This window comes from Perca fluviatilis, chromosome 15 (assembly GCF_010015445.1).
Source record: "Perca fluviatilis chromosome 15, GENO_Pfluv_1.0, whole genome shotgun sequence".
In the NCBI taxonomy this organism is placed as follows: Eukaryota; Metazoa; Chordata; class Actinopteri; order Perciformes; family Percidae; genus Perca; species Perca fluviatilis.
The window spans coordinates 19,430,019-19,454,123 of NC_053126.1; the positions used below are offsets into that span (position 1 = coordinate 19,430,019).

At 38.9% G+C, this 24,105-nt stretch overlaps 3 protein-coding genes across 6 annotated transcripts; 2 read left to right on the forward strand and 1 right to left on the reverse strand.

Moving 5' to 3' along the window:
• Nucleotides 1-4,596: 4,596 nt before the first annotated feature.
• Nucleotides 4,597-9,647, reverse strand: nkiras2 (NFKB inhibitor interacting Ras-like 2). 3 transcript variants are annotated; one of them, XM_039824464.1, is made up of 4 exons: nucleotides 9,525-9,647; nucleotides 8,564-8,680; nucleotides 7,625-7,866; nucleotides 4,597-6,872 (listed from the first exon to the last, which is right to left on the reverse strand). In XM_039824464.1, the coding sequence occupies exons 2-4, from the start codon at nucleotides 8,655-8,657 to the stop codon at nucleotides 6,630-6,632; spliced, it is 579 nt and encodes a 192-aa protein (XP_039680398.1). In that variant the 5' UTR covers nucleotides 8,658-8,680; nucleotides 9,525-9,647; the 3' UTR covers nucleotides 4,597-6,629. The 3 variants fall into 3 exon arrangements, with proteins under 3 accessions (XP_039680398.1, XP_039680396.1, XP_039680397.1); XM_039824462.1 differs by lacking the exon at nucleotides 9,525-9,647 and adding an exon at nucleotides 9,095-9,211; XM_039824463.1 differs by lacking the exon at nucleotides 9,525-9,647 and adding an exon at nucleotides 9,149-9,171.
• A 240-nt stretch (nucleotides 9,648-9,887) lies between these two features.
• dnajc7 (DnaJ (Hsp40) homolog, subfamily C, member 7) lies at nucleotides 9,888-19,282 on the forward strand. Of its 2 annotated transcripts, none has more exons than XM_039824459.1 (14): nucleotides 9,888-10,001; nucleotides 10,752-10,840; nucleotides 10,977-11,101; nucleotides 11,922-12,035; nucleotides 12,372-12,446; nucleotides 12,568-12,686; nucleotides 15,087-15,240; nucleotides 15,975-16,139; nucleotides 16,703-16,794; nucleotides 16,954-17,027; nucleotides 17,148-17,294; nucleotides 17,415-17,567; nucleotides 17,759-17,830; nucleotides 17,922-19,282. In XM_039824459.1, exons 1-14 carry the CDS (start codon nucleotides 9,928-9,930, stop codon nucleotides 17,957-17,959), a joined length of 1,491 nt encoding a protein of 496 aa, XP_039680393.1. In that variant the 5' UTR covers nucleotides 9,888-9,927; the 3' UTR covers nucleotides 17,960-19,282. The 2 variants fall into 2 exon arrangements, with proteins under 2 accessions (XP_039680393.1, XP_039680394.1); XM_039824460.1 differs by having other exon boundaries at nucleotides 17,759-17,821.
• A 193-nt stretch (nucleotides 19,283-19,475) lies between these two features.
• On the forward strand, nucleotides 19,476-23,148 carry odad4 (outer dynein arm docking complex subunit 4). Its single transcript, XM_039824461.1, has 11 exons — nucleotides 19,476-19,696; nucleotides 20,225-20,356; nucleotides 20,613-20,766; nucleotides 20,872-20,933; nucleotides 21,162-21,312; nucleotides 21,557-21,772; nucleotides 21,846-22,053; nucleotides 22,140-22,226; nucleotides 22,409-22,605; nucleotides 22,768-22,868; nucleotides 22,966-23,148. Exons 1-11 carry the CDS (start codon nucleotides 19,571-19,573, stop codon nucleotides 22,999-23,001), a joined length of 1,470 nt encoding a protein of 489 aa, XP_039680395.1. The 5' UTR covers nucleotides 19,476-19,570; the 3' UTR covers nucleotides 23,002-23,148.
• Nucleotides 23,149-24,105: the final 957 nt, after the last annotated feature.

The following is a 24,105-nucleotide window of genomic DNA, read 5'->3' on the forward strand; positions in this document are numbered from 1 at the left end:
TGAGTGGGAACTCTGACCTAAAGAACTGAAACTCTCTTAAAATAAAGAATCTAGAGAAGGCAAATTATATGTAGAAATCATAGAGTAACTATAGAGATTGTATCAGAGTTATTGTTATCTGTATCATAATGAACTGCTATCATAGAAGAGAGTAGATTATGTTATTGTAGGCTCTGTACGACATACAGGGGAGAGTAAAAAAAGCTTTGCTTTCTTTCTTTTTTTTTCATTGTTTATTTACATGTTTTTTTTAAAGTACAAGAGAAAATATTTTAAACATTTGTTTTTTTGAGTGAGCTTTTTTTTTCTTCTCCTTGTTGACGGTGACTGAATTATTGATGTAATTCAAGGCCTTTTTGGACAATATCCTAAAGTCACATTAGCCAGGCCTTCTCAGGGGTGACAGGTTGAGCAAATGCTAACATGACCATCCATTCAGGGTATCCCTCCACAGCTCTCTAGAGAGCAGGAAACACTGTACGCATGGATGGATTGACAAAAAACTTACAGTGCTGTACCATAGAGAGAACAAAGGATGGATTTTGGAAAATAAAGCTTTTAGAACTTGTAAAGAATGGTTTTAATGATTGTTTGTGTGTGTGTTTGTTTGTTTGTGTGTGTGTGTGTGTGTGTGTGTGTGTGTGTGTGTGTGTGTGTGTGTGTGTGTGTGTGTGTGCGTGTGTGTCTGTCTCATGGGAAACAGCAACATCTCAGAAGGCAGTACTTTGACTCAGGATCCTGAGGAAGAGTGCAACACCCTCGCAGCATCTGTTCACGTGGCAACCCACAGATACTCATTTCACAGCCATTTCAGAAAACAACTTTGTGACAGCAGGACTGGTGTTTAGCCAAGACACGACGGTGATAGCAAATGGAAACAAGTGTCTGAGCTCTGTTGCATCTGTGGCACACAGAGGAGTGGTAGAATAATATACCTGAGCACTAATGTGGTTTAGGGACAGCTAATTTCCTTTATGTACAGATGATTCTCCACAGATGGCCATTCCAGAGTGCATTGTACTCGAGCGACTGCAGAAAGATTTGGTACTAAACAATAAATCATCCTGGATTGTTGAACAGCAGCTGTGTGTTTGCCAACATGATACAGTGTTGCGTTTCCCTAAAGCCAATGTCAACACTGTGAAACTGAGCAGAGGAGCCTTCTTCATGCGTGATAAAAGACTTTGTATCTCATTGGATAATTGTGTATTTAGCTGAGTTAGCACTGTATTCATTTTCCAGTTTTCTTGTTTATTTGAAGGAGAGCCCTTGGATTATTTGTTGACGTCGTCCTCTACGCCTCAGGCCATCACGCCAGTCCGTCCTTTGTGGAAACAGTAGATAAGCACAACATCCAAGTCCAGCACCTCCTGTGCTTCCAATCAAAGGGAAGCCATTGGATCCCCAGCACTTACTAAAGCCAGTGATATGGCAGAAGGACATGATGCCCTTGCTAAGCTGTGACACTGGTGTATATCCGCTGTATTGATCCATTATCTTATCTGACTCCTCTGCATTGAGGGAGTATAACACCCTTATCCCCTGTTGTGGTGGTCAGCAGCCAACGCTCCTTCACTCTCAAGAGTCACCCCTTATAAACATAGATTGTGTGTGTGTGTGTGTGTGTGTGTGTGTGTGTGTGTGTGTGTGTGTGTGTGTGTGTGTGTGTGTGTGTGTGTGTGTGCGCGCGCACATAATTGAAAGCAAATGGATAATTCTGAAAGATTTATAAGATGGAGAAAATACAGCATAAAGACATGGCCAGTTTTTTGTGGTGCCATATTTAGCTTAATATTTATTGTATGTTAACTATCATGACTTATAATGTAACATATTGTCTAGTGAAAAAAGATATACATTTGATTAAAAATAACAGTAGCACGTTATTTTACAGTATTTTTAATTTTGTGTAATTAGCAGAAACCTCACAGTAATTGTGTTTAGTATCATGAACGTATGTCCAAACTTTAATGTATTTAGTATTTGTTCAATATTCATATTCTGTATTTGTACAAAAATGCATAGTTACAATAATGTACAGTAATTATAATATATGTATTAACTTATGTAGCTTTTATTTTGTGCACAAAAGTAATTAACATCAAATAATAGACAACAATCTACTTATTACACAGTAGATGCTGTAATTGTGAATATGAAAACATTATTACTTCCTTTAATGAGTAACATGAAATTACTATTTCAGAACATTAATACACAATTGGATTTCAATGAAAACAAAAAGAAGATAGACTTAGATAAACTGTAGATATTTTAGTGTTTAATTATATTCTGCTGCTGATTTTAGTTTCAGCTTTGCATATTTGTTTTGCATATCGGAAAAATTGTAATACCGTGTTAAAAAATATTGTGCCTTGTGCCAATTGTGCCTAGTTATTTTTATTTTGTAATACATAACCATACTGCAATGATGTCGTAAATACAATTTTTATATCTGTTACAATATTCCATAGTAGTAGGTCAGTCATTTATTGGGGAGTATTAATTGCATAAATACATTTTTATTGCAACTATGGAGTGGAATATTTTCACATTTGTATATACACTTGGCACCCACCACAGATAATTACCCTTTTGTAAAAACATTTACTGCAGAATTGTCATGAAAATACTTGCTGTATGTATTGTGAAGATACAATTACACAGTACTCCCATATTAAATACCAGGCAAGTACTACGGAGCCATCACTATTGCTGCACTGATGCTGCAAATGTGCATGTCAGGGTCATGAAAAACAAAGAAAGAAAGATGAGAGAAGGATAGTTGGAGTAAATCAATTTGCTTTTTCAGCTGCCACAGTGTCTTCATCTAGTCACTTTATTGAGTTTAAATTGTGACTTTCTATTGACTGGTGGGAGAGAATGTGTCAACATGTCCCCCTAGATAATGTCAGCGATTTCAAACACTTTCTCTCTGAATGCACAAACTAAAAGCAATGACTATGATCTAATTTTTGCACAGTTCAGAATGCCTTAAACTTGACTTATCCCAGATTAAAACCCTGTGCTTTCTGGACAAATGATCTGTCTCAGAGGCTCGTGGGCAGTCAGCATGACAACTAACATTTGACTTAACTGATGGCTTAAGGGCAGTTGGTATTTCCAGCCCACAGAAAAAAAAGCCTGATAGCACAGAGAACATAAGTGGCACTGCCATTTAGACTATGTGTTCACTCCTGTGTGGAATTGTTTTGTTAATTGGACGCCTTATGATGGAGACTGTGAAAAGAGGGTCAATGTGGCAGCTTCCAGGAAGATGAAGTCTATTTTCTCTTCACGTGTGTGTGTGTGTGTTGGGGGGTCCCTGGGATAGCTGGATGCTCAGCTGCAGTTATGACATGAGACACAACAGTAAAAGGGTACTAGTAGCAACACAAGGGCATCGCCTTGTTGCCCTGTGACTGTGAGGAGCAAGTGTGAATTTCTGTCAGAGTAGTCTGAAGGAAAGTTGATAAATCACACAGGCAAGTGACAAATACAAATTGATTCCTCGCTCTGGCACGCTCGCACTGTGTATTTCACATTTTGGATTTCACTTTTTTTTTATGTGGGTCAATACAGACGTGGAGAAATTACACAGAAAGACTTTGACAGGAGAAGGTAGACAACTTAAAGGAGTGTCTTCCTTGCTGTTTGAACTTGGGGGCATATAATTAACACCACTGTGTACTGTCATTGTCCAAGTGTGTGATACAATAACTGAACCATTTTCAGTGAAGTAACATCAGCACACTGGCTCTATTCGATAGTCATTAAAAAGAACATGATGATGAGTTGGTACATGATAGCACCCTCTGGGAAAACTAAGGTGAGTGTAATATCATTTCATAAATGTTCCAATTGAGGTTTTCTCATTATCTTGCATTAACCTCTCCAGTCAACATGCCCGTGTGGAACTAGCAGATCATTTCCCACATTGTATAGGAAAGCCAATGCAACAATTAAAGACATTGAATTGTATTGATGGATGTACTGCAGAATGTGACACAGAATGCCAAACTAATTAATGTTCTAGTAACTGTACAATTTTCAACCAATTTTCTTGAGATTGTACATTGCAAAATGAATAGAGTTGCAGTGCAGAGATCATCATCGATACCTGAACACAAAACTGGTTCAGTCTCATAGGACTGCATTAATAAACAGAGATAACATAGGCCTACTACATTTTCAATAAAATGCTAACACCTACTTTTCCTTGAAAGAACTGTCCTTGAATCCTTTCACGTGGCAAAAGTGTTACCAAAACACCTAATGTGTACTAAATGAACAACTGACTTGTTACATTTCCTTAATTTGGGAGAGTGCATTCAACCTCCAAAGGAACAAGTAGTCATCAAAAACTGTATTCAGTGTTGCAGTACAGGCTACAGTATAAATGCATTGTCAATGTGGGTTATAACATAGTGGGGATATTACAGATGTATTTATATAATGATTATTGTTATTCTTTAGAGGTATCAAAATGATATTGAAAGGCATGTTAGCACAAGTGTTAATCTATATAAATTACACTTAATTATAAGATATCCCTGCATTGTGTAATGCATTACAATACACAGCTATGTAACACTCTTAATGTTTTGTCCATCTTTATTTATATATACTTGCTCAAAAGACCCTGTTGCTGCAGTTCCTCACTGTGACCACTGCAGGGCAGTGAACACTTGTGATTCTCATAACACTAAAACCAAAGAAAGTTCTAGTACAGTATCATCACAGTGCTAATATCAATAAATTGTCATTACTATCAGTATTTGCAGCTCATAGTAGATATTACAAAACATTAATTGCATCAGTATTTGTAATAATTGTATTAAAAATAGCTGTTTTAATAGCAGTTGTCTGGTGTGGAGCTCCAATTACTCTGTTACAGATGTTCATACCATTTCTTTAGAGATTGTTGTAACTGCAGATTAGTTACAGCCTAGTGCAGAGATCCCAATGTTACTGAATCGTATACACATGGATATTTCCCTTTAAAACAAAGCCGAGAGACTCTACGGACTGTATAAACAATGTGGATATCCTCATGCTCTGATCAGATATCTACTGGCCATACTACAACGTAAATGAACTCACAATCAGTGACTGGGGTTGGGTTTATTACTTTAGAGTTCTTTTGTCATTAAACTCCAAACGTTTCTTGCCCTTCACATTTCAGGAGGTTACAAGTCACAGAGACAATTCACCAAATCCCTCCTTGTCAGGTCACAACTGACAGATGTTCTTTCGTAATGCCTGAACATTTTAAAATGCTCAATAATTACCAGGATGAAATAAAAGTTGTGCTGTATCTAATTATGTCATTCATTTTAGCACCACAACAAATTCTGGTTAGGCAGAGATAACAATGTTTAATTTGTTAAAAACGTATCAAGTGAACACATTTTATGGATATTAATATCATAAAAGCTTGACATTTACAAAAAAGTTGCAATATGATACACAGTGTTGATAGCCTGAGGCACAGACAAATTAATAAAGACTATATCAACAACTTTCCCAATTTCAAATAAAGAAACATTAAAAGCTGCTCATATTTGTATGCATGTTGCACCCTGAAAAAAACTGTTTAATGGTCGGCTAATGAATACTTTGGGGTTGTATCCTACAGCTTAGTATAAAATATACCAGCTTCCACTTCTAAATGATTAAGAGTCATGTTTATGCCAAGACATTTTACCATATAGAGTGCTCTATGTCTTTTATGTGTCAAAACCAGAAAAAAAGTAGCCCCTGAGCCTGCAGAAACCGCCTTTCATCTGAACATTTTCTTTTTCTCATATTTACATTTCTAAAGCCTGTACAGAAGGCAATACGTGGTAAGGAATGTCAATCATTCACTGAACAACACCCAACAGTGAATCTCAGCAAAGAACATATATAGTGTAACAAATCTCCAGATCAGCGTAGTTACTGTACATCATCAATAATGTATCAATAAAATACCTTCACCTATCAAATATTTTAAAAGAATGTGAAATTCAGCATTTGTGTGATGCAATAATTAGGTAACATGAGTAACTGCTGCCATTTCTGATTCAATCTGTGAATATATATATATAGTGTACATGTAAATAAAATAGTAGCCAGTGTATGTGTGAACATGTCTAATTTATCTATACAGTGAGCACCATGAGTCTCTAATATCTTGAAATGCTGGACTGTTTAAGTATAAACTGAGATCAAAATGTTGATTGTCAGTAGTTTAAGAACTACATTATGTAGGTCGGAACATGACTGCTAGTGTTAACAGCAGTAATTGCAAAGAATGTGGATGAATAGTTTGAATCCAAACTAATACAATGGGAATGACAAACAAAAACACTTTGCATTCTTCAATTTCTGATAAAAGATTTTCACTCAGGTATAATTGAAGTATTTCACCAAAACATCAAATATGGATGCTATACTAATATCAACAGTACTAGCTGTATTTAAATATCCATACAATCATCCTGCCATTTCTCCACACTCTCCAAACCAACTCTTACTACCTCAATCCTTCATAATATTTAAATAGTTTTTAAGTGAAACTAAGTTCCCTTTAATACACCTCTTCTCCCTTTGCTTCCCTCTTGAACATGACAACAGTGTCTGGTCATTTAGCTGTCTGTAGAACCACTGCCCTTATTCTTATTGCGACTGAGAGGGAAAGTGGACTTGCTCTGTGGCTGGGTCATTTTGCTGGCCAGGTAGACAAAGGGTTCGATCAGTGTGCGCCGGTCCACCACCGACACCTCCCACAGACGCACCTTCTCATTTTTTGCCCAGTTCTGGGCCATGTTAGAGTCAACTCTCCTCTCATCCTGCTTATCCAGCTTGTTACCCAGAACGACAATGGTCACCTGTGGATCAAGATCATCAGGTTAGCCCCATAGACCGTAGCCCCAAGTCAGTGTAATGTCTAGCTCTGTCCACATCGGTGTGCTTCACTACATCAGCTACAATATTAGCGATAGTAACAGCTATGGCCGGTTCTCTGTTGGGACTTTAAGATAATCAAAAGAAAATAACATTCAAATGAATCATAGATCTCATTCTGATAATTGGAATTGAAGAAAACTATTGTGGGTTCTCTAGATTGGTCGGCCCCATCTAAATAAAGACCCGGTACTTTGGTACCAAGTCGGTACCAAATTCTGAAAACGTGACGGTACTCGTTTTTTCTACAGTACCGTAGGTACCGGGGATGCAATTCTTCCGGACATGACGAGGGCAGTATACGCCTACAAGGGTTCTAGTCTGACGCTAATTGCTGGGGAAGAAGATGAATGGCAACTAGCATCTCCGTTGCCGTGCGAGGGCTTGACCACCGTCAGCTTCTGGCTTTACAATAACATCACATCTACCAGAAGACTGGGGGCGTTTTCTCCCGACTACATGTAAATCATGCTCTCCTTGCCCCCTCCATGTCACACCAAAACAGTGACAGAAAGTTGAAACAAAAAAATTTTGAATAAAGAAATTAATGTTTAAGTATCATTGTTATTTTATTTTTTTTTGAGAATTGTGTACTTTTGGTGGTATCGGTACCGACTACTAGATTTTTGGTACTGTGACATCCCTATTCCCAACCATATATGGGTTGTGTCCTCACCTCTTTCTTGTCTCTGTGACGGTCAATGTCCTTCTTGAGGGCCTCCATCCGCTTAAAGGACTCTTTATTGTCAATGCTGTAGACCAGTACAAAGCCATCAGCAAAAGTGTAGTAATGTCGAGGAAACTCCATCCCATCCCGGAGTCCGCGGGTGTCATAGAAGCGCACCTGCTCTCGTGTGCCACGGTCAGTTTCTATGGAGCCGATGTATATATCCTCCAGGGTCTCCATGGGCTCTGAACCTAACCATTGATAAAACAAAGACAGGCACGTATGGTTTGATATACTATATATAAGTATTAAGACAAATGCTTGTAATTAAAACATTGTAACTGAGCACTTTTACATTTCCTTACTTGAAACAAATAGAAATACACTTTGTATGATAGGGTGTCGAAAAAATACATATGCCGAAATTTAACATTACACATGAGAGTCTTAATCTGGAGTTACAAACTGCAGTCATTTTTACCTCACAGAAATCTACTTTGGCAGCTAGTGTGTGTGTGTGTGTGTGTGTGTGTGTGTGTGTGTGTGTGTGTCATTTATGCTATCAGCTGTTCATTGTAAGCTATGGCTGCTCCTATGCCTGGCTGAAAGCAAAGCAACATTTCACTGTTGCAGAAGCCTAGAAAATAAAATACAAAATATTTTACACTTTTATAAATGTATACCAGACTTAATTAAGTTTTAGGGTTGGTAAATTTCTGAAACTAGGAAGATATCCAGCTGCAAAAAAAGCAACAAAAAAAGAAATGTCATGTGTAATGCTGGTCTTTAAAGTTTTTATCTTCATGAGCGAGTTGACTATGTATTGTAATTTACCTATACTGTAATTAATATAATATATATGTAACATAATTTTGACAATCAAAGTGTATACCATACAGTGCATCAAAAGCAGGTAAATAGTCATATGAACTAAGGCAAACGGTATACCTGCAACATGATTGGCGTACAGTAGTTGTTCCAATACAGCTGTTTTACCAACTGCAGCCTGGCCACACACAACCACCTTACAGCTTTTGCCCATGACTTACTCTCGGATCATAAAATCTGTTTTTAGGAGTAGAAATAGAATAGAAAACTGTCAAAAAAAAATACGTTACAATGTCAGTACATAGCATAGCATTGTACTAAACATGCGTTGTAGGTAACAACAATGCTAACATTTGATTATGTTAAAAAAATGTAATAACTTAGAGAAAATAAAGATAGCAAAAATATAAACAATGCACGTTAGTCATGCTGATATGTTACAGTAACGTAAACTAGCTGAGTATGCTAACGTTTCTCCAGTCCATGAAATTAGGAAATAGCTTAGCATTTGCTTTCGGTGAGATACAGAGCGACGATATAACATATCAAGTAGCTAATGTGACCAGACTAAAACTCGTGTCATCAAAAACATATACGCTGATATCAGCTACCTGCAGCTAGATGTGTATTAGCTATAAGAATAATTCGTACTTGCAAGAAAACTGCTTCTCTTCATGGATTTAATATAAGAACTTCTTCCCTTACCTAACGGACTTGGGACTACTTCCTGTTTAAAGTCCCGGAAACTTATAAAGAAGGAAGAGTCATCACAATCGTCATTGGTGCCAAGCTCTTAATACATCCATGGTGCCAAGCCTATGTGCCAAGCATGGTGCCAAGCTGGTAGTATTTAAAATAGGCTACTATAGTGTTACTGGAAATTGTAATAGAGAATTCCCATGGTAATAGAGCAGTTTTGTTATCAATAAGTAACCAATCATCAAATTGTTAATTATAGCTGACTAATATTCCGGAGGGCTAACATTATCCAGCTTTAATGTTTCCTATTATTGTCAGAATGTGGCGCTAATCGCCAAATTTGATATACCTTAAAATATCTGGACCACTCTTGGTCACTTACCGCCAGTCAGAACAGGGAGAGGTATGAGTGATACCTGTCATGTGTTGGACTTGCCCTCTTTGGTCATTTATCATGATGTGGCAGCTATCTTGGACCAAATAGGAACTGCAGCTGCTGGATAGAGCCACGATCTGTTGAAGACCAATAAAAAGGAAAACAAAAACACATTTAGATTAAAAAAAAAAAGAAAAAATCAGTCAGCATCACGCAATGGGGTTTTCTATTATTATGTGGAAGCATTTTTCACCCAAAGATGAAAACAACACAAATATGATGGGACTTGTCACCCCATGGCACAAATTTATTAGCGTATGACTGTTCCTTCTTTCTATTTTCCTTGTTTACAGTGTACGTAACGTAACGACTGCAGTATGTGGCCCCGCCCCTCCCCATTGACGGCAAAATGGCGACGGACAACTGTGATTCTGTGAACATGGACCCTGACATGGAACTGCTCAGTGACGAAGAATTAGAAAGGTAAAACAAATTAATGCTTTTTGTCAGCGGCAGAAATACATCTATAACGAAGCGTCTTACTGACATGTGTAATCAATAGTCCTTCCTGTATTAATTTCGTTCGCACTTCGCACTATTAAAGCTAGCTACCTAGCGCGCCACCGCTGTTGAGCTAAATTCTGCCCCGGATAGCGTTTAGCTTGAATGTCCTCCTCTTAGCTAGCTCCTGTGCTGGATGTCTGGGTTGCAGTCGGGAACTGCAATATCTATACATCTGTCGTTAGTTACCTACCAAGAGTACTGCTTTCACATGATTGTGATTCCCCCCCGTGTGCTACTATCAGGATTAGCTAGTTAGTTAGTTAATGACACCAGTCACTCACTTTGTGGTCGTGATGGAAAACATGAAAGACTTCCAAAAAAAGTAACGGCAGTGGCCCACAGCATGGTGTCATATGTTCCTGGCTCTGCTCCCTGTCAGCTTCACAAAATAGCTGTGTGTTTGATTGGAGTAGGCACTTCTGCCCTGCTGGTTTGGCTCTTTCTATGTTTAGCTAACTCAGTCACAATACTAGACATGCTCTCTTTACACATGATTACGAATGTGATGCTCAGACTTGTTACACTTTAATTTTTTATATATTTTTTAAGTTCAGTAATCTGTTAAACAACCCACACCTGTATAGTTCTGCTCTGTCTATAACTACACTCATCTGAGAATTGTCTGCTGAATTTGCCTTTTTTTATGACTTTTTGTCCACTTTTACACAGGGAAGCGGAGGGCTTCAAAGAGCAAGGCAATGCCTTTTATATCAAAAAGGATTATGCAGAAGCATTCAATTATTACTCCAAGGCCATAGGTAATTATCCTTAAATCATTTGAGTCTCTCTTCCCATTTGTCGATGGGATTATGGTGATTTTCTGTTTGGATAAGAAATAAAAGTTTGAATTCTGTCTGTCCTTGATAGGATGTCAATAACTTGTTTGTTATACAGACATGTGTCCAAAGAATGCAAGTTACTATGGAAACCGGGCAGCCACGCTAATGATGTTGTGTCGGTACAGAGAGGCTTTAGAGGATTCCCAGCAAGCAGTACGACTAGATAACGACTTCATGAAGGTAGAGGGGGGAACGTGTACTCATGTAATGTCTTACATTGTTAAAGGGATATGCCACCGTTTATTGAAATAGGGCTTATCACGGTCTCCCCTACCTGTAGATAGGTGGGCCAACACATTTTTTGTGCATGCATTGTTTTAGTCCGGTGCAACACCGGCTGCGCCGCCGCTAGTTAGCTTAGCGTAGTGAATGGAATCCTATGTTGCCAGTTAGCATGTTGTGAGTAAAAGTGAGCCAACAAAAGACAAAAAAACAACCTAATTACTTGCACTGAGACAAAAAATGCATTGGCCCACCTACAGCCAGGGAAGACCGTGATAAGCACTATTTCAACAAAATTCCTTTAAGCATTCCTTTAAGCATTTTCACTCTACAATGTGCAATTTGTTGAGTGTTATTTTTGTTTTGCTGTATACCCTTTCACTCAGTCTGCCTCCTCTACCAGTGCTGTGCTACATGATTTCTTACATTTTCTAGAATGTTCTGGACAATTACTAGAGAAGGGACATGGCATGTGTGTTTTGATTTAGCAGTCCTTTGTGTAAATAGCATTTGCTTTATAATATAAGATATCATTAACTTGGAAGGTGGTTTTTAGATCTTGACCTTGATCTTTGTGGCTCCTCGATACATAAGCTATAGCACATGCTTATAGTAGTTCAGTGGGTTGCCAAGGGATAAAAAGGTGTGTCCTATAACAAACATGTAAATTAGAGCTAGTCATGGTTTTCTTTTTGAGACACGTGCCCAGCTGCTTTCAACCAGGAAATTGAGGGACTTTATCACTTCAGTTTGTGAACTGTAAGTCTTTTACCCACAGGGCCATCTGCGAGAGGGCAAGTGCCACCTCTCCCTTGGCAATGCTATGGCTGCCAGCCGCTGTTTCCAGAGGGTTCTGGAGCTGGAGCCAGACAACAGCCAAGTCCAGCAGGAGGTGAGTTGGCCTCAGTTTGACAGCGCATGATTTAACAACTTGGACATGACTATCCACTATCGGATCAACTTTGGCCAAGCTAGTGCAAATAAAGTGGGAAAAGTCTGATACTTAATGGTTTAAGGGGAGATCAAGTAGAGTTACTGTTAATTCTCAATGAGAAGGCCAGGAGGCAAGTCTTAGGTTATTCAGACTTACTGCTGCTTGCATTGTCCTGGTTTTACAAGCACTAAGCATGGCACAAAAGAGAGGCCAGTGGTAGCCGTAAATAAACAAATCTACTAAATGTCTTTGAAATTGTCACTGAATTCCACAAAATCCACAAATTCCTTTCAGCTGAAGAATGCAGACTCTGTCCTTGAATATGAAAGAATGGCAGAGATTGGATTTGAGAAGAGAGACTTCAGGATGGTAAGCTACACAGTGGTTACAATCTTATTAATTTTTTTTTTCAATTGTGTGGTATGCCAGTCAACAGTAACCGCAATGTCAAGCAACACACAGACTGCGGGTGTTCTGTGGATGTCTCTAGGTTGTTTTTTGCATGGACCGTGCCTTGGAGTCTGCCGCAGCCTGTCACAGGTTCAAGATACTGAAGGCAGAGTGCTTAGCCCTGCTGGGACGCTACCCTGAGGCTCAGTCTGTAGCCAGGTAAGACAGCATATTTGAAAAAATACTTGGCAATTCACTTATGTAATTGACATTATTGGAATTTGTCACAATGAGTGCAGAGGGAAAGCAGAACACACACACACACACACACACACACACACACACACACACACACACACACACACAGGGGTGTGCATGTGCCATGCAGCTCTCGTTATGACATGTAAGTGAAATGCTTATCAGTTAGACACAACAAATGAGTAATCCTGTATCCCACAGCTGTGTAGAAACAGGAAAATCATGATATATGAACTGAAAGAAGTAATGTAAAATACACAGATCTGAAAAGTAAGACACCGCTATAGAGCCAGAATATGTTATAAATGTTAGGCTCTGACTGCACCAGGTTTACTATTTCTTATATTACAATTTCTTGAGCTGACTCTTAAGTGAATGCAAGTATGCCAGATTTCTAAAAGCTGTGGGCTTTAACGTCTGATGATTTTAAAAACATGGGTCTAAGAAGTTTAAGCTTTTCCACAAATTTGCAATTACAGCTCCCAAAAAATGGCACATCCTTAAATTGACCACCCCAACCTTGTTAATTTGCCTTACAAATAAATATACTGGGGGGGGGGGGTCCTTCAGGAACTGTATTAAAAAGCTGTCATGAAACATAGGCCTGTAGCGATGCGTCGATGTCAAAATTACGTCAACGTCAAATTTTTGCATCGCCGCTTCGCTGCAGCTCGCCACACACACGTGGGAGACCAAAACATTGCAGAATGGAGAACGAAACAGCAACATCCTCACATAATTCCCAACAAAGCCCTGCAAAAAGCCCCAATAAAAGAAAAAGTCCTAAAAGACAGTTCGACCTAAATCATCGAAGGTATGGGAATACTTCAAATTTAGTCCCAAATGTAAAAGGTGTTATTTGCGCTCTTTGCCAAATGGAGTTGGCATACCACACCAGCACAACAGCAATGTGGGAGCATCTGAAACGGAGGCACCCCATTGTCACTTGTGAAGGAGACAATAACAAGTTGTACTAACGTTGGCTAAATTAATTTCATGTTTGCGCAGTGTGTTGTGTAGCTTGAGCTCTGCGCACTTCGGTGGTGCTAGCTAACTATCTTAGCTCTCCGTGCAGTTTGTTCGTGCTAGGTTAGTAGCTAATGTTAGCTAGCTACTGGCGCCTAGACAGCTGTGTTTAGCTAACGTTAGTTATCATCTAATGTTGGCTTGAATGGTAGCTAGCTTATGGCTGCAGAACAACTATCTATAGTGAACATTATTTTTTGCTGTGCAAAACTGTTTAATAAAGTATATTATTAAGATTTATTTGGTATTTATTTGAGATACATTATGGTTTTTATTAATCGAGCAACAGAAAAATAATCGTTTGATTAATCGTCCAATTAGTCGTTAGATTAGTCGACTAATCGATAAAATAATCGCCCGATTAATCGTTTAATAAATAATCGTTTATCCCCAGCCCTAATGAAACATATAGACTGCACCACTGTGTACCAGCATGTGACTTTAATAGCCAACCGCAAATAAAACTTTTACTACAGTTTACAGATGTCAACTAAACCTTTAAAGCGCCCATATTATGCTCATTTTCAGGTTCATAACTGTATTTTAAGGTTGTACCAGAAAAGGTTTACATGGTTTAATTTTCAAAAAACACCATATTTTTGTTGTACTGCACAGCTCTCTCTCACTGCTGCAGATCCTCTTTTCACCTGGTTTCTGTTTTAGCTACAGAGTGAGACCTCTTTTCATCTTCTTCTTCTGTACTATCTTTGATTGCACTCGCACATGCTCAGCAGTTCAGATGTAGATCATGTCAGCTAGCTAACTCTAGAGACAGTAAAAGAGAGCCTGTTTCTCCAACTTTGGTCAGTTACAAGGCAGGATTAGCTGGGAGACTTCTAAATGAGGGTGCACATGTAAGTAGTTCTTTTGTAGATTATGGTGAACTTGTGTGTGTTGTAGCAGTGCTTTGCTATTGAGAACGACGTAGCATGCTAGCATTAGCGTTAGCATGCTAATGCTAACGGTTAGCATGCTAATGCTAACGGTTAGCATGCTAACGAGCTAATGGTTGTGGTTAGCCAGCTCATGTCGGACTGTGACGTCACAGTCCGAGCCGATTTTGAACAGCTCACCAGGAGACTGAAGGCAGGACACATTCAGAAACCGTATCTCACTCAAAACACCATGGATGGATTTTTTTCAAAGTTTGTATGTGTGTGGAAGCACCAGAGACACAAAAGAACACCCCAAATCCCAGAAAAAGTGATTTTTTCATAATATGGGCACTTTAAAGATGATGGCACAAATACCATATTTGTTATGTGATTTCTCTTTTGTTCCTTTTTTTTATATGCTTTCTGTTAGCATTAATATGTATTATTTCTTCCTGTTTAGTGATATTCTGCGAATGGACTCCACTAATGCAGATGCACTGTATGTGCGTGGTCTTTGTCTGTACTATGAGGACTGCATTGACAAGGCTGTCCAGTTCTTTGTCCAGGCCCTGCGCATGGCTCCTGACCACGACAAGGCTCGGCTCGCATGCAGAGTGAGTCATTCAGTAGATAAGAGTTTTATAAATAAAAAACGTAAGCAAAATAATTGAATTCCTATGAATACGACCATTACATTTGTCTAATAAAACATTTTACTCTAAAAGTGAGTGTTAAAGGTCCCATGACATGGTGCTCTTTGGATGCTTTTATATAGACCTTAGTGGTTCCCTAATACTGTATCTGAAGTTTCTTTCCCGAAATTCAGCCTTGGTGCAGAATTACAGCCACTAGAGCCAGTCCCACAATGAGCTTTCCTTAGGATGTGCCATTTCTGTGTCTGTAGCTATTGAGGAGGAGAGAGAGAGGAGGGGGGGGGTTGTGGCCTTGACCAATTGCCACTTTGCTCGTTTGAAAGACATGATGTCTCTCTCTCATTGGTGGGCCAAATTCTCTGGGCGGGCAAAACAGAGAAAGGGGAGGTAATCTTGCTCCTTATGACCTCATAAGGAGAAGATTCCAAATCGGCCCATCTGAGCTTTCATTTTCTCAAAGGCAGAGCAGGATACCCAGGGCTCGGTTTACACCTATCACCATTTCTAGCCACTGGGGGACCATAGGCAGGCCGGGGGAACGTATATTAATGTTAAAAAACCTCATAAAGGGAAATTTTCATGCCATGGGACCTTTAATTGCCCAAGAAGATTCAACATTGTGGCTTTCTCTCATCCATTTAAGTCTGATTGACATTGCTGTTATTGTCCTATGTATGTATGCATTGTCCTTCCAGAATGCCAAAGCACTAAAAGCCAAGAAGGAGGAGGGGAACAAGGCGTTCAAGGAGGGAAACTTTGAGGCAGCCTATGAGCTATACTCTGAGGCACTAACAATAGACCCCAACAACATCAAGACTAATGCCAAGCTGTACTGTAATAGGGCCACTGTTGGATCTAAGGTGAGGAAGATGCATAGGAGAGATGCCATTGGTTGCATCAACATCTGACAAGTTGTTTTGGTTGGTCAACTGTAAAATGAATCTTAGCATCCTTGGTGGCTATTTGCTAATGTGTTGCTGAGTGATTATCCAAGCTTGGATACTTGTATTCATAAATTAGTAAATATGATTAGTAAATATTGAGACAACAAGTTGAGAAACAAAATAGAGAGAAATAAAGGGAAAAAGTAACTCAAGATTGTTAGATGGACAGGAATACAGTCAAACAAAACCACAACCTATGAATTAGTCTTTATAATGATAGATGAATCAGGCATACATTGATATATTAGCATAAGACATACCCCATGCACATAACACACACACACACACACACACACACACCCTCATTTAGTTATTCAAAGTTATTTACTTTTCAACGTTCTCATCTAGTCCCTCTGATAGTGTAAGGTGTTTTGGTATCTTTGCCATATTTACCCTTATTTTGTCACATCAAGAGAACTAGGCCACTACTCTCCGTCTCCGCCGCACATGCAAACACTATTTTCTTTTTCTTTGGAAAGCTGAAGAAACTAGAACAGGCCATTGAAGACTGCACAAAGGCCATTAAACTGGATGAGACCTACATCAAGGCCTATTTACGGAGAGCACAGTGGTACGTCCAGATTTTCTAACTTGGTTGTTAATAGAAGACCGTAGGTTCTGTGGTTTTCAGACCTGGACAAACAGAGCCAAGTATCATTATGTGCACTTATATTTTACTGTTCAAACTGGGTAGAGAAACAGTAACAGACTTGTGCATACTGTGCTGCAGCTACATGGACACAGAGCAGTATGAAGAGGCAGTGCGAGATTATGAGAAGGTTTACCAGACAGAGAAGACAAAAGGTGAGAATCAGACTCCTCTATCGTGGCTGAGCCGATACAGCTCTCAGCACAGACATGTCCTCCTTATTATGCTTAATTGTTTGATAACATTTCCCGTCTCTTCTTATTCTTATTCTCTAGAACACAAGCACTTTCTGAAACATGCACAGCTGGAGTTGAAGAAAAGTAAGCGGAAAGATTACTACAAAGTGCTTGGGGTGAATAAGAATGCCACAGAAGATGAGATCAAGAAAGCTTACCGCAAACGGGCGCTGTTACACCACCCAGGTGCTTAACCGAACAGAAATAATAAAGCAATCATTGTCCAATTTTATGTAATACTGTATATATACACTTCTCCCTCGGCCTGAATGACTTTTATACCCCCCACCCCCTCTTTCCCGTCAGACCGTCACAGCGGAGCTAGTCCTGAGTTGCAGAAGGAAGAGGAGAAGAAGTTTAAGGAGGTGGGCGAGGCTTTCAGCGTGCTTTCAGATCCAAAGAAGAAGTCTCGCTATGACAGCGGTCAGGATCTTGAGGATGACGGCATGAACATGGGAGGTCAGCACCTGGGCAAGCCTTGGGATGGGGTGGGGGTCTTAAGGGTGTACAAATTAAAGTGCAAGTCACGTCTGAGCTAATGAACCACGTGTTTATTATTAAACAGCTGTTTTTTTTATGGTGAGAATCTGGCTGGAAAGTTCTCTGTTTTTATGTTGATTCTTCTGATACTTGCATTTTGTCTCCACCAGATTTTGATGCCAACAACATTTTCAAGGCGTTCTTTGGAGGCCCAGGGGGTTTTAGTTTCGAAGGTAACTCAGGTACTAAAAAGCTGTACAGAAATTATCTTTTCTAATGTCGACCATTTAAAATGACGTTCAATAACATTACTAATTGACTTGTTTGTTTTAGCATCTGGACCAGGAAATTTCTTCTTCCAGTTTGGTTAACTGGAGGATTCGTCTACCTAAACAGTTACTACATCAGGACTTTTCAACAATGTCAACCCCTGACCCACCATCCATATTTAATGACTGATTGCAAGTCAGTTTCCCGTCTATGCCATTGACTGAATGAATGCTACCCAATGACCACATGCAACAAATGATTTAAAGCCTGTATAGCAAGGACACCAAGACGGCCCAGATTGAGTTGCTTAGTGTTACTGGTTTTGGATTTGGTTTTCTTCCTTTCAGAATCAAACAAACTTTAAAGTCAGTAATGGCTAGCAACACTGTTCCAAATATTTTCTGGATTTTTGAGCTAGCAGAGATTGTGCAGCTATTGTATCAGAGCTTTTAGGGATCCGTGCAGGAAGTGACATCCTGGGGAAACTCTTGAGATGCAACTGAGCATTTAGTAAGCTATCATCTGGCTTGTCTCAACTTGAGGGGGCATTCTCTGCATGAAAGTTAATAACTTGCTTAATGATTTCTGAAGAAAATCACTTGGCAAGCAGCACCTTCCCCTTTTGAAGAATGTGCCAGACAGACAGTTGGCTGCTACGAATTCGCACTGAAAACTGCCTCCTTGTCATAAGCCAACAAGAGCACTTTTTGTAAAATTTACAGCTGGAGCCTAGACCTACACGTACAGTACAGCTGAAGCACATTAGAAAGATGGCAGTGGAGACAGCTGTGCTGGCTTTGTTGCCAGCAAAGTCCCCCCTCCCTCTCATTCTCAAAAGTTTTGTTTGATGTTGCCATTCACAGATTGCTGCATTGTACATTTTACTGGAATGTAAAGTGTTCATTTGTGATGATAGTTTTTTTCCATGATTTTATTTTGATATGTATATTTATTGTAAATTTGCTGTCTGATGGAACCATCGATGTAAGATGAGGACACCTTTCTGTTATATAAAAGTTTGAAAGAGACACTGATTATGAGCATCCCTTTGACACAAATTCAGGAAGATAATTGTGTTGTTTGGTCTACATGAAATATTGTGCAGAAATCGATAATACTCTGTATGTTCCTTAAATATGATGCAAGCTGTCTTAATTTTACTTAATGTAACCGATAAGCATAAGAATAGAACAAATATGTTTGCTATTGTGGAAGAAAGTAATTAGGGCATGATGGATACCTGTATGTTCAGTTAGCTACTTCCTGATGATGAGTGTGTTGTTCTCATGGTGCACTTAATGATGACAAGAAAAGCGTCCTCATCTTTGCTCATTGTTTTTGCCCTTATGGTGAAATCATCCTCTTTATCCTTGAAAAGTATCAGCCATTTCAATAAAGTTGACATCCTCTGGGTTTCCCCTAAATAGTTTGTTTTCTTTTGTTTTAATGGCATAGTGTTAATAATGATATCAATATTAGTAGTATTTGATAACATGGTCGTTATCAATAACAAATAGATGGTCACTTGAGAGATGGTTGTTGTTAGAATACATCCATGGTTGTACTAGGCCGGGCAAGCAGCAGATGGCACTGTTGCCTGCTCTTGGTTTGTTAGTGTGGTTGCTAGGATACCAGTTGACCGGAGATGCTAATCTTTTTAGATGAGTTGAGTAGCTAGTCTGCAAGCGTTATGACACAAAAGTTTAGATAAAATGTCAGACACAGACGGAGTTCACGATGGTCAGAGGCCGAAGGGCGTATTCTCTACTTTAATGGCCGATGGGGATTGGCTGTACACTAAAGGAGAGTATAAAAAGGCTATAGACAGCTACACAACGGTAAGTAACGTTAGCTAGCTAGCTAGGCATGGCATGTTATCCTGACCAACTGAAGCTTATCATGCTCCTATTGTGATAGCTACAGAACATTTTGGAATAATGTTATATATATATATATATATATATATATATATATATATATATATATATATATATATATATATATAAATAAAACCCGTTTGACCAGCAACATAAATTAAATATTTGTATACGAGTCAAGTGTTTCTGTAAGCTCACAATATAAATAGTGCTAAGTAATAAATATTGAATAGGTGGATATGTAGTATATGCAGTATGCATGTCTATACAGCATGTAGGATTTATATTGACATTGTCAGTACATGATGATATGTGTATGTTAAAAATTATGTGCATTTTAAGTAAAAATATAATCTATAATGGAAGTAAGTGGACGTTTTAGTGTATGACTGAATTTAACTGTTCGTCAGAGTGACAGCCTGTGGAAAGAAACTGTTCTTGTGTCTTTTAAAAGCATGTAGGGATATCTTGTTTTTGGTCTTTGTTTAGGCACTGACTTTAAAGCCTGATGACAAGACCTGCTTTGTTGGTCGAGCCAAATGTTATCTGAAGATGGGGCAATCTGACAACGCTTTAAAAGATGCAGAGGCTTCACTCAAAGAAGACAAGTCATTTTTCGAGGTAAACCGCAGGTTACAATAATGTTTGCCTTTCACTGGCAAGACAAAACAAATACATAAATTATATGTATAATGCATGTCTATGTAATACCAATATAACTATATCTAAGTATAGAATCTATGTAATGTAATGTTTTTTTTTGTTCATGAAAATTTAATCAGTGTGTCTCAACTAATTGACAGCCCTCAAGTCAGCACCTTATGACAATATGAAAATTAAAGCCCATAAGCAATTTTTTTTTCATGATCCATTTCAGGGTTTGTACCAGAAGGCAGAGGCATTGTACTACATGGGAGAATTTGAATTTGCACTGGTGTTTTACCACAGAGGACAAAAGCTACGTCCACAAATACAGGAGTTCAGACTGGGTATCCAGAAAGCACAGGAGGCCATAGAAAACTCTGTTGGCAGTAAGTAATTCAATACTATTTTGTGGCTTGCACTAAATTGTAGTAACAGCATATGAAAATCCTCTTCACACCTAAAACCATTTGTTCTTCTCTGGCATCTTCTAGATCCTTCCTTTGTAAAACTGGAGATTAAGGGAGACCTCTCATTTCTCCAAAAAGATGAGGAGGTGAGTCTTTGTTGTATTCCTCTTTAATAACCCAGTATTCAACAGGTAAACTTGGAAGTAGAGCTGGGGTCAGAATAATTGTACACATACAATCTTGGCCAGGAAACGACCTGGTAACAAAGGATTACTTTCCTAGATTGTACAGCTATTTGTTCAGTTATTTGTTAAGTTTAACCCTGGCCTTCCCTTCTGATGCACAATATTATGTTTCTTGACTGACGGGTAAAGAGGGCACAGCCAATTGCTGCTATTCAGCATCTGACGACGAAGAAAAAACAGCAGACCCTGAAGACCCCTAAGAGTGAGAAGACAACCAAACAACTGCTGGGAGAGTTTTACAGCGACAAGAAATATCTAGAAAACCTGCTTAAAGATGAAGGTACTGTGGTATTTCACTTAGGGCACACAATATATGTTTTACATTTTGCTTACTGTTCGTGTCCACACCTCACTGTGCTTTTGTTTCTCTCTTTCATTCGCTGGCAGATTTAGTAAACAGTAGTGTTATCTTTATGTTATTCCTCCAGTCCTTACTGTTTAATACATTTATTTAAACCCACATACAGTGATGTTTTTCACTTTGAATAGAGGACTAATTAAAACTGTTAAACAATGATCTGCAGATTTGGTAAAAGGCAAGACGAAAGGTGGGGAACGATTGCAGGACGTCATTCAGGGCTGCCTCACATACCTCGACACTTGCACCGAGTTCTGGAACCAGGAGAAACCTATCTCTGCACAGGAAAAAGAGCGTAAGCTCATGCAGCAAAAAACCCTTCCAAGCGCAACCTCTGATCCTGCTCAGTTTCTACTGAAGAGCCTGGATGACATTGATGCAGGTAAGGCAGGCTGCTGGCTGAACTCCTGTCCTATTTAGCTGATCAAATGCTTATTGTATGTTCGTTGTTGTAGAGTTGACGTCTGGAAATGCAGAAGGTAGTCTCAAGAAGGCAGAAGAAGTCATGAAAATTGTGCAGGGCTGGTCAGAGAAAGAGGTGCCTAATAAGAAAGAAGTTTTGGGCAGCCTGCACAGTTGTATTGGGAATGCTTTTATCGACCTGGGAGACCTAGGCAAAGCTTTAGACCATCATCAAAAAGACTTGGAGTTCGCTAAACAGTGGTGAGAATTTGAAGAAAATTACACAATAGGAGTGAATGTGTTATACAACAATAGTTCAAATGTTCAGTAATGTTTCTTATCAACAGCAAACTCCCAGATGCAATGTCCAGGGCTCTGGACAACATTGGGCGGGTTTATGCTCAAATTGGACAGTTTTCACAGGCCATTGAGTTGTAAGTAAATAATGGAATAACAGCTGCACTTGTGTAGAATATGATACAGCCGTCCTTTGCTAAGCATGTTATTTTGATGGTAATTTTGTATAGTCACGCCTCTCTTGACGAGCATTGTTTTTTTATTAGTTTATTGGTGGTTCGTTGTTTTATTTTATTTTCTCTGTATATTTTCAATTCAGCTGGGAGAAGAAGATTCCGTTGGTCCGTGGTGGTTTGGAGAAGACCTGGTTGTTTCATGAGATTGGTTGGTGTTACCTGGAGCTCAATCGCCACGAAGAAGCCCGAGACTGTGGCGTCCGTTCAGTTGCTGCAGCTGATGAAATTGCTGATGAGAAATGGCAGATAAATGCCAATGTTTTGGTGGCACAATCAGAATGTAATTATTTATTTTTCTAATATTTGCAAAACCAATTACTGTGAAATGACTGCTTATTTGCTGGAAATTTGGAAACTTTTTTTTAATGCTTCAGTGCTGCTGTCATTGTACAAACTACAGACCTGATCTCTGATCACTCATTTTCCTTCTGTTTCATCTCAGTGAAACTTGGAAACTTTGAATCCTGTGTCTCCCACTTTGAGAGAGCCTTGACCCTGGCCCAACTGCAAGAGGACGACTCTGCTATGAATGTCATTCAGAAGGTTCCCTCTCTGTTGTCATATAGCTTTCCCTTCGCCATCTTTGTAGTTCCATTTAAAGACGTTTTTTTATTGCTGACATTTATCATTCTGCTTTCAGGCCCTTGATGAAGCAAAGCAACACTTACCACAGTGAGGATGTTCAGTCAAGATGTATGGTGATACGTTGTGATTCAGACTGCTAAGTGAGAAAAAGACCTACAGAAGACATCAATCGTCAAATAAAAGATAATAGAACAAAAGAGACCAATAAAAGTCATCTCCCTCGAATGGTTAAATGAAATATTTGGGTTTTTGTAAATGCAAACACTGCTTAAAATGCATGAATGCAATTTGATGAAAACCTTAGAAACAAGTTTTTCAATTATAATAATAATATAATAATAATAATACAAAAAGAAATGGCTGATAAATATGACCCAGTATTTGCTTATAGATCTTGGTGCACAAAGGCACAAACAGTTGAAACACACTGGATCTCAGGGTTGTTCTTTATAAGATCATACTGTGAAATAAATAATGAGAGCATTGGTCTCACAGTGTCATAGACAGTAGTGAATTGCGCAAAGTTATACTGTTCTCTGAAGTAAAATGTATATGGGGAAGTGATTCAAAGCTCAATATCTGGCCTGCATCCTTATTTAAAGTATTTCCACTATTTTCAATTACAGTCCAAATCCATTTCTGAGGCTGCATTTTTGGCAGAATTCTATGACAACTGAAACATCTATTATCTAGAAAATGTGTCACTTATATACAAAAAAAGGGGGGAATCTTATCACACATTTTGACAAGCACACTGCAACCTGCCAACCATGAAGTCCTTTTGCCTTTTGATAACTTAAACGTTTCCCATACAGAGCTCTACTTGCTGCAGGGAACTTCCCCTTGCCACATCTCAATTACATCTGTCACCAGGCACACATGGGGTTATATACACACAGTTTAATACCTCCTTGCAGGGTTTATGCTAATATGAGTGTATTGTTTGTATGTAGGTCAGAGACAGTAGAACTACAATTTATGGGCATTGCCTGCTGTTTGGTTGTACCTCATTTTGTCTAACAGTGTGTTAATGAATGTGAAACTAAGCACTATGTATCTTTTAATTAGAAGGGTTTGGTCATGTTCCAAAGCTTAAGTCTTAATGAATATTGAGGAAGGTTTTACTGAAACATAGCTGTGCGCATATTCAAACCACTGTTGTCTTGAAACTCTTTGTATGCAAGGCCTACTTTTG